General features: G+C 43.3%; 1 protein-coding gene across 1 annotated transcript; it reads right to left on the bottom strand.

The window, feature by feature from the left end:
- Window positions 1-1,110: 1,110 nt before the first annotated feature.
- Window positions 1,111-1,935, bottom strand: LOC145342453 (uncharacterized protein C21orf140 homolog). The gene has a single exon (XM_080188017.1). It carries the CDS (start codon window positions 1,933-1,935, stop codon window positions 1,111-1,113), a length of 825 nt encoding a protein of 274 aa, XP_080044143.1.
- Window positions 1,936-13,622: the final 11,687 nt, after the last annotated feature.

The following is a 13,622-nucleotide window of genomic DNA, read 5'->3' as shown; positions in this document are numbered from 1 at the left end:
GAAGGGCTGGATGGCCTACTCCTGCTCCTATTTCTTATGTTCTTATGTTCTTAATCTAGATCTAGACTTGATCCTCTTCTTCTGCTCCTTGCTGTTGTACCTCTCACAATCCAATGTTTCTCTCTCATGGTCGGAACCTGTGAATATTTCTCTTTTTTTATGTTTTATAGTCGATTTGCAGAGATTTTGGGATCCTTCACCGCTGCCACGATGATATATGGTGGTTGTAATGGTTGCTGAGACATAGGTATGTCTGAACAGTAACTATTTACAGATATACAAGTGTTACTCAATTTAATCTATGGGCTTTCTCTTTTTAGAGTCTTAGTCATGTGATTCTTTCTCACACCATCATGTGAGCGATACTATTTCTCCAGTCCCACATTTCTTAACACCCTAATACTACAGTTCCAAATCCACTATCTGCAGACCCAAAGGCAAGTATTGATGTCAGTCACATGTAATGGTGGTGATAGAAATATTCCTCACTGACCTTCAAATAATGCTATCAAGTCACTACTAATCACCTGGAAGTATCAGTCAGATGTAATGTGAAGGAAAAGAAACCTCTCTGACAATATCATATTGGAACATCAGTTCAGATGATAAACTGCATTTTCTGTTGGGGGCCTTAAATCCATTAAACATTGGCTCAAGCTGGTATATTCCATTTCTAAGTTAAGGTACAGGGTAAAAGCAGGAAGGGTCAGTGAAGACAATTTGGAGACACAAGCGAGAGCTCTTCACCAGAGTGGAGGCTTTGAGTGATGGAGAGTTAGGCATTCCATTAAGCTGAGCTTAATCAGATCTTGTTGATTTAAAACAAAAGAATGCGGTTGAAAGGATCAACTTCTGAGTGCAAGAATGCAGTGGGCTGCATTTTGTGAGATCCTGTCTCACAAAAAATGAATTTCTTTGTTAAGTAGCCCTGACATGTCCCCAGTAATTAGTGCTGGTTTGAATTCTGTAGATCGTGAGATGCAATAATATTTCTCAACTATAAAATGACGAAAGTGCTTTTTATAAAGTCTTTCCAAAATGATTAAAAAATAATAGCTCCAAATGTTCCACTTACATTTTATTTGCTGCTCTCAAATGATAGACATTTAACTAAGGTTGGCTATGAAGATAACGATTTTCCCACTTCTTGACTCGGCTAAAAGATGTTTTCCATTTGTGTGGAGTCACTCCTTCAAGGCCATTTTCAATCAGAGCCTTTAAGTAGATGCACTGGTAGTCATGCATTTTTGGAAATGATGTGACAGTAAAATCTTTCCTATTATTGATTATAGCCCATTTGAGTGAAGACCATGCTGATTCTAAAGGACTGAGGTGAGGGTAACTGGGAGGAAAGTACAAAAACTCATGGCCATAATATCTAGCAATTTTAGGACAGCAAGAAACATTAGTCATATGGATGGTTGATGAAGATTGTAAAAGAGCCTTCTGGATGACCTTGGGTTTCTGTGTTGGAATCTCTGATGGTTCATCAGTAGAATTATGGTGCTCCAATCCTGAAGAAGCAACCCAATCTTTTGGTTTGATCACCACTGTGCATTTCCCGTAGGATGTCTTGAGCACTTGACATAATTGTTTGAAAATGTCTTCTTTAATTCCTATAGTGTCTGGAGATGTCCACAGTTCTTGTGACTGGTAGAAGACCCTGTATTGCCATGGAACCCATCCTCTGAGTCCCCCAGCATGCATCAGTGTCAATCCTTCTAATGGGGATTTGGATTCGGCTACACGGTAGAAGATGTCACCCGTTAGCAGATTTTCAGAAATATGAGTTTCACCCAAATAAACAGTGTAAAGTCCATCATTCTGAAAATTCCTCAGTGACTTCAAGTATTGCAAACATTGGTGTCTTCTTGTGTTACAAATTTCATTTGAGTATATCTTAGATCTTAGAAGTAATTTAATGAAAATTTGCATATTGTTCCATGCAGGATTGCTCACATGACTACTAATTGTGAAAGAAAACTACAATAACACAATGATGGATGGGGTTCATTATACATGACATTGCTGTGAATGGGAGGGATTGCTCATGACAACATAATGCATGCGTTGACATTTGAATGACATCGCAATGGATGATAGTGACTGTATATGACATTGTAATGAGAGCAAAAAAATCAGTTGTACATCCAGAGGCTGTTTGATCCACCTCTTGGATTCTCATTGCCTGATGTCTAAGAATAAACTCAGGCCCATCCTCTCACCAGAGGTGTGCAATGTAAAGAAAGGAAAAAAGTAGAAAAAGGAAGGCAAATTATAAAGTAATTAGATTCCATAATAGCACTACAGTGGCTAGGTTGGTCTTTTTATATTCTATGTTATTCAACACAAAGACACCAATTATATGACAAGGATTTGGTGGGGGTGGGGGTGAGGGTGGGATGGTTGTGGGGGGGGGGGGGGGGGGGGTGGATACTATTAAAACCTGCCAGCTGCCTGTTTGTTGCATGAAAAATGGTGAACAACAGTTATAAGTCTGTTGGAACCAATTTGTCTGCCTCAAGGGCACAGAAGAGAGAAGGCACAGAAGAGGTTTACCAGGATATTGCTTGATTTGGAGGGCATTAGCTATGAGGAGAGGTTGGAGAAATTTGGTTTGTTCTCACTGGAACAACGGTGATTGAGGAACGACCTGAGAAGTCTACAAGATTGAGGGGCATGGACAGAGTGGATAATCAGAAGCTTTTTCCCTGGGTGGAAGAGTCAAATATTAGGGGGCACGTGTTTAAGGTGCAAGGTGCAAGATTTAAAGGAGATATACAAGGCAAGTTTTGTTTTTACACAAATGGTGGTGGATGCCTGGAACTCACTGCCTGGAGAGGTAGTGGGAACAGATATGATAGTGACTTTTAAGGGGTATTTCGACAAATACATGAATAAGATGGGAATAGCGAGTTATGGTTTCTGGAAGGGTAAGGGGTTTTAGTTCAGTCGGGCAGCATGGTCAGTGCAGGTTTGGAGGGCCTAAGAGCTTGTCCTTGTGCTGTAATTTTCTTTGTTCAAATCAATTTCAGGCTGGCCTTTAAATGGCACTTCAAAAGGCTGGAGGTTGTTTAGGAATGCAAACTGGAGGTCTACATCTGCTGCGGGTCTTTGCAGTTCTCAAAGCACAATGAGCAGATCGTGCATTTGCATATTAGTCTAATTTTTCCAAGCATTGAGCAGTGTTGTGACAATTCAACAATCAGAAAAGGATTCCCATAATCCTTCCTGGGAATACCGGTGGCTTCTCCAAAATAGTAAATTTTCCCAGGCCATAAAGGTGCAACAGCAATCTTAACAAAGTTCTTCTAACCTATGGCACACATAGGGCCCGATTTTACCATTGCGTTGCACCCGTTTTCAGGCATGAAAACTTAGTAAAGTTGGGCATGAGACAAGTAACGTGATTCGTGGCTATCTGTGCTGTTTCCTCCTTTACGAAGGCCCAAAAACGGATGCGATCGGAAGCGCATCCGAAACAGGTGCAACAGCCATTTAAATTGAATTAATGGGCTGCATGCCCAACTTCACCAGCACTTCCCTCTTTACCACTGCGTTCGCCCATCCAGAATCAGCACAAAACAGACATGCTCCATAAAAGTCTGATTCAGGCACTCCATCAGTGAGGGTAAGTGAGGAGGTAAGTGCTTAGTGTCCGATGGCTTTCTGCTGCTCACGAGTATCTGTTTGTTGCAGCCATTATCTTTCTCGAGTTGGTGGCGGCTCTGTGAGTGTGTGGGGGGTGGGGGGGCTGTTGCTCAGCAGGCTCTCCGATATCTAACTTGCAGCACAGAGCAGGGTCTCAGCACTTCTTCATAGCGAGGGGGATTGAATATAAAAGTAGGGAGGTCTTGCTGCGGCTGTATAGGGCATTGGTGAGGCCACAGCTGGAGTACTGTGTGCAGTTTTGGTCGCCGCACTTACGCAAGGATATTTTGGCCTTGGAGGGAGTGCAGAGGAGGTTTACTAGGCTGATACCGGAGTTGAGGGGGTTGAGCTATGAGGAGAGGCTGAATAAACTAGGCTTGTACTCGTTAGAGTTTAGAAGAATGAGGGGAGATCTCATTGAGACGTATAAGATGATGAATGGGATGGATAGGATAGAGGTGGAGAGGCTCTTCCCGCTCAGAAAGGACAGTAGGACTAGGGGGCACAGCCTCAAGATAAAGGGGGGGCGGTTTAGAACGGAGTTGAGGAGGAACTTCTTCACTCAAAGGGTGGTGAATCTCTGGAATTCTCTGCCCGTTGAAGTGGTGGAGGCTGCCTCGCTAAATATTTTTAAGACGCGGGTTGATGGGTTTTTGATAAGAGAGGGGATTAAGGGTTATGGGGAGAGGGCGGGAAAGTGGAACTGAGCCACGACAGATCAGCCATGATCTTATTGAATGGCGGGGCAGGCTCGAAGGGCTGGATGGCCTACTCCTGCTCCTATTTCTTATGTTCTTATGTTCTGACCTCAGGCCTTACGGTGCTGCTGGGTCCTAGTGCACCCAGCTCACTTGCAGCTAAAGGATGTGCACAAAGCTCTTGAAAATTGCACTGCTGCAGCCTCTCAACTTTGCAAGGAGCTGTGTTTATGGGGAGCACATGACTGGGGGTATTGAGGGGGCTGTGATATTGGGGAGAATGTGGCTGGGGGAATTGGGGGGGCTGTGATTGTGGGGAGCATGTGGCTGGGGGAATTGGGGGGAGCATGTGGCTGGGGGAATTGGGGGGCTGTGATTGTGGGGAGCATGTGGCTGGGGGAATTGGGGGGCTGTGATTGTGGGGAGCATGTGGCTGGGGGAATTGGGGGGCTGTGATTGTGGGGAGCATGTGGCTGGGAGAATGGGCAGTGTGGACAGTGACTGTTGATGTGCTAGGGGCAAGCAGTGTTCCTTAACCTCTACATGTGTTCCTCTCCATCCCCCCCTCCCACTTCAGAGCGACGAGATGGTTTTTGTGATGGAACCGATTGATCTTGCTGTTCTTTTGGATGCTGCTGGAGCTGAGGAGGAGGAGCAGGAGAAAGAATTGCAGCCACAGGAGGCCCAGCCTTTCCATTTGCAGGAGCAGAGGGAGATGACCTCCAGAACATTTCTCATGTTTGTTTAATAGTGTCAGAATAGAAGATATGGAGCCATAAAAGAGCAGGTGGGCTTACTTAGTTGCAGAATTGGAGGGACGATGTTTACAGTTCTTGTAAAGAAAGGAAGTCGAAAGAGATTTTTTGTTTGGGAAGTTAGAATGAAATTAGTTTAAAATAATTCAGTAAAGTCTGAAAGGCTACATCATCATGGAGATGGTTGGAGCTTATGAAGGTTCTCTGATTTTGATTTATCTGTGTGTTTTCTGCGGGAGGTGTTGGTTGCAGTTTGGGTCTCATGTGGTTTGCAGCTCACAGAAGCCCTGAGGAGGTAAGGTGGCAGAAGATCATTGGTTCCATACCAGGCAGTTTGTGCTCAGAGAAGCCCTGGGAGCCACATGTATCTTGGTGCAGCTGGGACACTAGAGTTTGAAGGCACCTGGGGCAACAACAGCTTAGTGAAGCTCGCAGTCTGCAAAAGAGTTGGAAATGTGCCTGCAATTAGAGGTGGGAGTGCAACTTTGTGAATCCAATGGAACACAATCTCAGGGGAAGAATTTGAACCATTGGTGGCGAGCAGTTGTTGAGGCAGTCTAAATTGGAATAGTGTTTGAGGGATTTCAGAGGCTAAATCTTTGAAAGCGAAGAGTTGAAATCTCACATGAGAGCAGCAATGTTTTACAGTGGACACTGATGTCTGGGTGAGTGCTGAGAAATCTGTGGGTTCTGTCTTGGTCAGATTTGACCACAGTTTGCCTGTTAATTGATATTTACCTGTTGATTCTAAATGTTAGAGCTTAAGGTAAATAGTCTAGATTGTTTTGCTTCACTACTTTGTACGGTAAAGTTCATTTTATTCTTTTAAAACCATGGAATCATGCGGTTTTATTCCAGTAATAAACACCTGGGATTTCAAACTAATTCTACTTTAAACAAAAAATTACTCAACCCTAAATAGGTTGTTGAAGAATTGAAAATCTCAAATAAAACTTCCTAAAAATATCTAGTAATCTCTGTGGAGTGATTTTTCCTTTCTAGATAACAGTTTAGAACTGGTGCAAAATCAAAGGGTTATCTTCGCATGCAGCAGAAGTGATGCCATCAAACAGGTAGGCAGACAATCACAATGAAGTATTCATACAGAGCAAGCTAGTGATACAATCCCAGCTGATATTATAACTCGAGGGGAAGATCTGAGGATGGAATCCTGGCTCAGAAGTTCATAACTTTTTTCAAAAATGAGGAAAAATAGAGTCATGGGATCACTAATTAGTTTTAGCATCAAGAAAAACATATGAAAGGTTGGGTTATGCTATGATACTCTGTTACTCCCTCCTCTTCTCAGCTTAACAGATACACATAGATTTTAAGGTTAATGTGGATTACAAAATATCTTCTTCAAAAATGGCTTTAGTAACACAAGTTGGCTGTGGTCAAATACACTGCCTGTTCTGAATCCAAGTAAATGGCTCCTCCAAATCGTGCTAGTTAATTGTCATGTGAGAGTTTCCAAATTCCATTCCCAAAAAAAAGCTTTAAAATCTTCTTTCACAGCATTGCATTCCATCAGCAGTTTGCATTCCAAAATCCAGTCCCAATTTTCCAAATGCCTCTTTTAAACAATGCTTCTGCTCCATGTTTTTCAACAAAGAATCCAGCACTCAGGTTTTACCACTTTCCCGTCAGGATTTCTTTGTCTTGGCTCGTGGTAAACTATTCACAATTGCTTTGCTATCAAATTCCAGAATCTACTGAGATTGCATCAAACTTTTGATTTACCTCTGAAGTCTGACCTGCACTTTAATTCTGGTTACTACAGCTGATTCTTTCATCCAGAACACTTTGGGCCTGATTTTACCATTTTCATTCTAAATGCTGAATCTGGGCGCAATTCAGATCTGATTTGGAAATCTGCTTTCAGACGCCCCCATTAGCACTCAGCCTGAAAATAAAGTCGCGAGTTTGAATCGCTCTATAGGCAGGGCTTAGCATGCCTGAAACAATCGGAGCCCTGAACTGCACATGTGCAGTGAAAAAAAAATTGAAAAACACGCCCCTGTCACATCTCAGGCCCCAAAAAGCAGCCCTGAAGCGAAAAACAGGAAGCGACGGCCCCCACAGACATTGCCCCATCCCCATAACATAACAGTTCCCCTTATTCACCTATCCCTCCCGTTACCCAGACCAATCACAACCCTCTGACCCTCTCCCCACCCACCAATCACCCGCAGAGTGTCAGTGGTTCTCCCCCCCCCCCCGTACCTCCACTCTACATCAGAGATCCAACTGGCCTCCCTCCTTCCCACCAGAGAATGATCAGGCCTCCCTCCTCGCCCCCCACAAGAGATACATCTGACCTGCCTCCCTCCCCCGCAACACATCCCCCTCAACCAAACCTGCCAGAGAATGATCGGGTCTCCCTTTTCCCTCTTTCTGGTGGGGGGGAGAGGAGAGGAGGGAGGGCCCAATCATTTTCTGGTGGGGGGGAATGATTGGGCCCTCCCTCCTCTCCTCTCCCACCACCAGAGAATGATCAGACCTCCCTCCACCCACCCCCGTCTCGACCAGAGAATGATCGGGCCGCTCCCCCTTCCCACCAGGGAATGATCGGGCCTCCCTCCTCCACCCATCAGAGAGCAATCTGGCCCTCCTCCTCCCCCACCAGAAAACTATCTGGCCCTCCCTCCCTCTCCCCTGCCGCTAGAGAACCATCCGGCCTTCCTTCTCCCCCCACCCCCTCACCAGAGAATGATCTGGCCTGCTTCCCTCCCCCCCCCGACACAGATCTGAGGTCAGAGAGCTGTTGGCAGCTCTGAACTTACTTCTTCAGAAGCTGGAGCACCCGAAACAGACCTTTGCCAAGCGTATCTGTTTCGCACCGAATCTGGACGGACGAACGCCATCGTAAAAAGGGGTGTGTGCTGGTAAAGTTGGGCTTTACCCAAATGCAAATGCATTTCAATTGCCGTTGCACCTGTTTTGGGTGCGGTTTGGATCACAGCTATTTTCGTGCTTGGTAAAGTGGGCATCTGTGCAGAAGTGGGCGCAGATCGCGCTAATAGCCTCACGCTTGACTTTACAAGTTTTCGCGCCCAGAAACAAACGCGACACAATGGTAAAAATCAGGCCCCTTGTCTGTTTTTCTCTTGACTTCTCCTGGACAATACCTTGGTCTCTGTTCTTTTAATTTCAGTCTTCTTAAGATGTTCTTTCTGTCCCAATTCCCTAATCATCTGGACTGTATCTGGTTCTTTGGGAAGTCTACCTCTTTGCAGCTCCTTAGTCCTGTCCAGTCTTTCTTCTCCTGCCAGAGCTGAGAGATGTTTATTTCCCAATGTCTTAACTTCAACTGCCAACGAATTCAGCTAAAACCTAAACTCAAAAGCCCTTCTGCCTTAAAAAGGCCTCAAGTTGCTAAGCAATACCGACCTACTTCTGCTATTTTATTTACTCTTCATGCCATTCCCCTCAATTTGAATTGAATCAACCCCCACGCATACAGACACCTTTACTCAGCATGAATGTAACTATAAGCTTTATTCTTTCTTACACAGAAACATTACATTAAACCCATATAAAATTATACCTCATTTCTAATGTTTACCAATACAAAGATAAACCCCTTAAAATAACTTTTGTTTTCCTAACACTAGGAAGATCAAAACCATTAAAATTGCCCACTTTTAATTTGCATTTTAACATTTTAGAGAAATTTGACAATTCAAAGTGTAACTTTTCACAAGAGTAGGATTTTTCTGGGTTTTTTACCCCATCACCCAAAAAGTTGATAGGGAAACAGCCATAAAATACCCTCCTTTGGACATAAGTCCCGCCCTCAGAGAGCTGCCAGCCCATCTGCAAGGCTGGCAGCTCTGTAGCCCCAGCAGCGCCAGTGGCAGCAGTAGTCAGAACTTGAAGCACAAGCTGTCCTCAGATTTTAAGTCTGGACTCCAGGATCAGATAAGTAGAGGGAAATCTCATAGTCGGGTGTGAAGGTGGGGTGGGGGGGAATGGGGTCAGGGTTTGGTGACAAAAGGGGTGGGGTCTGGATGGAGGAGCACAGGGGAGGAGAAGGGAACACCTGAGGGGAGAAAGTGTCACCTTATGTTGCAAGGGAACCCATGAGGGAAGTGCTCCCTCCCCCTTTCCTGAGGCCTGAGCATCTCCTGGGATTGTGCCCCACCATCCCCTCATTGCCAGCCTCAAAATTGAAGTCAGGCAGGAAACAGCCCTTCGGTTGCCAATAAATACGCCACTTAAGAGTCTCAATTAGAGGCAGGGTGGGCAGGCCAACCAAGGCTTCACTTTCCGCCCCAGTAAAATTGTAGATTGTTCTCTTACCCATGAACAACAGGAAGGCCAGCTGGGGATTTTTATGAGCACAGTTTGCCTGCAAATCTGTTGCCTTAAAAACAAGACTTTTTTACACTTTGTCAGCCAAATCTCAGACTAATACCTGGACAATAGACAATTCTCTAATAACATGTAAAGAATCAGAAAATCAGAGTTTTTATAGCAAGATAAGCAGCATATGAGTCAAAATTCTTGATAATTCTAATGATCACTGTATGTGTGCGGGGATAGTCCCTCAGTAGCATAACCTGTGCAGAAGTGTGGAAACACTGACAACAATTTCTGGAATTTCGCTTTACTGTAAACAAGTGTGGACTCCAGAAATTGCTGTCAGTGTTAGTGGAATAATGACAGTGAATGCTCAGTTTCACTATCACTACTACAGCAAAGTTTGAACCACTAGATCTCCATTTGTTGTCAGGGAAAATTCCAGCACATTTATCCATCAGAAAATTCATATTTCTGTGTTATCGTGGTCTGCCATTCTCTATAGAAAACATTTTCCTCCCCAGCAACTGTTACAGACTCATAGAATCCTGCAGTGCAGAAGGAAGGCATTTGGCCCATTAAGTTTGCACTGATCCCAATCCCACCCAGGCCCTATCTCCATAACCCCATGCATTTACCTTAGCTAGCCCTCCTGACACTAAGAGGCAACTTAGCATGGCCAATCCACCTAACCCGCACATCTTGTCCCATAGAGTAATCAATCGCCTCAGTATAACATCCAGATAAGAAAGTGGTCTTAGTTATTGATAGGCATGATTCCTGTGGTGACTGTGCTGATATAAGGAGATGAAATTACACATTGTTGAAATTAAAATCAGAAGTTTTATTTAAAAAGTACATAAATTAATCCACTCTTGTTTTATTAAAATGCCAACTTTAGGCTGCTCCTTAGAGAATTATTAAGTACAAAGTTAATCTTTTCAATCTTAATGGTTATACAAGCAATCAATCAATTACATGTGTCTTAAAGACAATTCATTATCTTATTTTGTCAAAACTACTTCTGTCCCATACCTGAATAGTAAACAATTCTATAATACGTGATGAATCAATAACAAAAGTTTGCTAACTAAAAAGAAAAAGTAGGAAACTAAATGCTGGAAATAAGAAATGGAAAATGCTGGATCAGCAGGTCAGTCTTCAGAGAGAAATTACAATTGAACATTTCTATTACCATTGAACAATATTGAGAAAAGCAAAACCTCAACATATACGCATATAAAAATGAGAGAGCATAGCCTGTTTGAAAGGAAAATAGGGGACCTTTAAGTAGTTGCAATGAAGCTAACATTAATGATACGCCAAAGCGTTAAAAAAAATTACATTTGAAAGACCTTGCGAACTTGTGAATGCCTGAAGTAGTGCAAGTATGTGGTAAATGCGAAACAAAGCAGCAATAGCTGGCAAAGTGAAACTCAATACAACAGCCTGAGGGGAAAAGAAATATAAGGGTGCAGGCTGACCTGTCAGCATAGTAGGTTCCCATCCCAAGCAGTCAGTTATCTCTCACATTGCCTCAGGAATGCTAACACACATATGCCCCATCGCCAGCATTGGGATGGTCAAAATTTCTGTGAGGTAGGTGGAAGATATAGTGGTACTTGAGGTAGGAACCTTATATTGAAAAACTATGCTGGCAGATTAGAAGGCACCCTTGGTAACAGATTATATTCCCCTTCTTCAAGTTATTGGATTCGGATATAGTATTGCACCATATTTACAGCATGGAAACAGAACATTTGGCCAAACAGGTCCATGTCGATGTTTATGCTACACGTTCATCTAATCTCATCAATATATTCTTCTATTTATTTTCCCTCATGTGTTTTGATAGTTTCTCCCTTAAATGCATCTATGCTATTTGCCTCAACTACTCCAGGGGGTGGCAAGTTCCACATTCTAACCACTCGCTGGGTAAAAATGTTTCTCCTGAATTCCTGTTGGCCTTTTGCCCTGTCTCTGCAAGGGATTGTAGGCATCCCTTGCTGTTTCAGGGAGACAGACAACTTAGGAGTCAGGAGATAATGCTGCAGCTGTATAAGACCCTGGCCAGACCCCACTTGGAGTACTGTGCTCAGTTCTGGTCACCTCATTACAGGAAGGTTGTGGAAGCCATCAAAAGGGTGCAGAAGAGATTTACAAGGATGTTGCCTGGATTGGGGAGCATGCCTTATGAGGGTGGGTTGAGAGAGCTCAGCAGTCTTTTCTCCTTAGAGACGAAGGATGAGAGGGGACCTGCTAGAGATATATAAGATGTTAAGAGGTATGTCGGGTGGATTCTCAGAGGCTTTTCCCCAGGGCTGAAATGGCTGCCACAAGAGGACACAGGTTTAGGGTGCTGGGGAGTAGATACAGAGGAGATGTCAGGGGTACGATTTTCACTCAGAGGGTGGTGGGTGAGTGGATTCGGCTGCCATCGGTAGTGGTGGAGGCAAATTTGTTAGGGTCTTTCAAGAGACTTCTGGATGAGTACATGGGATTTAATAGGATTGAGGGTTATAGGTAAGCCTAGTAGGTAGAGATAAGATCAGCGCAACTTGTGGGCCAGAGGGCCTGTTTGTGCTGTAGTTTTTCTATGATGTTAAATTTGTATGCTGACCAGGAATCTCTTCCATTTTTACAGCCTACCATGGATGTTTTTTGGAAGAATAGAAGGTTGATTATTAACCTGTTTGGTTGTGTCATGAACAATCCTTCTGTGGCCAACAACTAAAGTGAGACTTGAATCTGGAACTTTGAGACAGAGGTGCAACTCTCTGAAACACAAGACTGCCTGGATTTATTGATAACTATCATATGTTTCTGCCATCTCATTCAGGTCTTGCCCACAAGTAGAAACAGCTTCTCTACGTTGATCTTATCAATCACTTCCACAATCCGAAAGACTATTTGGTGTTTGTCCATTGCCATCATTTTACTCAATTCCATAGAAAAAACCCAAAGTGTTTAGCCTTTCATAATAGGTGTATCCTGTCACCTCTAGTACCAACCATTCTAGTAAATCATTTCATACCTTGTCCAGTGTCTCCATAACCTTTTTATTAAAGAGACACCAGAATTCTTCACAGTTCTCCTAGTCTAACCACTGGGTAACATAAGTTAAACGTAACTTCAGTTTTCAGTTCTATCCTTCCAGAAAGAACCACAGTTATTTGTTTATGTATGTAGCCATTAACCTAGTTATGTTCCACAATACCAGTTTTTCCTATTTCCATTTCATTCCTGTTGTATCACGCACCAACCCATCACCAGCACATAAACTCCTTCATAGAATCATAGAATAGAATCATTGAATCCCTACAGTGCAAAAGGAGGCCATTCAACCCATCAAGTCTGCACTGACCACAGTCCCACCAGGCCCTATTCCCATAAGCCCACATATTTACCCTGCAAATCCCCCTGACATTAGGGTCAATGTAGCATGGCCAATCAACCTAACTCACACAATCTCTGTCTCTTAAATGTCTTTAGCCAGCTTCTCTGCATCACGTCATGTTAACATCACTTCATATGGGAGAAATTCATTCGTGAAGCAGTGCTTTGCAAAAGATTCCCCAGGGACAGTCAACATTGTGGGATACTGCTGTTTAGGCCCACTGATGGTTTGCTGAGCATTGCACTGGCTGCATAGCTTGGGGCACTATCTGCCCCCAGGGAATGAACATCATCAGCTTAAAGCGGCCGACATACTCAGATCTTTCCCCAAGAAATCAGTGCATCATTTAAGAGAGTTTATAAGATTATGCAAAGATATAGGCACACATCTAATTTAATAGGATGCTTATTATAAATTTTGAAAACGGAAAATACTTTCTTCACAACATTTCAGTCTGCATCACAAGAACACATCACCTAGAAGTAGGCTTGTATTATCACATGATTTTGTATACATTCTAGATTCCTTAAACCATGGAAAAAAAATATGTACAAAACGTAGTGAGAATAGTGTCTCAGCAGCAGGGAGGCGTAGAAACATTGACAGCGACTTCTGGGATTTCACTTTACTGCACATAAGTGTGGACTCCAGCAGTTGCTGTCAGTGTTAGTGGAGTAATGACAGCGAACATTCAGTTTCACCATCATTACTATAGAACCATAGATTCCCAAAAGTTGTCAGGGAAAATTCCAGTATATTTATTCATCATAAATTCATATTTCTATGTAACCATGGTCTGCCGCTCTCTACAAAAAA

The sequence above is a fragment of the Carcharhinus amblyrhynchos genome, chromosome 4, assembly GCF_965287045.1.
Source record: "Carcharhinus amblyrhynchos chromosome 4, sCarAmb.v2.hapA, whole genome shotgun sequence".
Lineage (NCBI taxonomy): Eukaryota > Metazoa > Chordata > Chondrichthyes > Carcharhiniformes > Carcharhinidae > Carcharhinus > Carcharhinus amblyrhynchos.
This window is presented reverse-complemented; position numbering and strand designations above follow the sequence as displayed.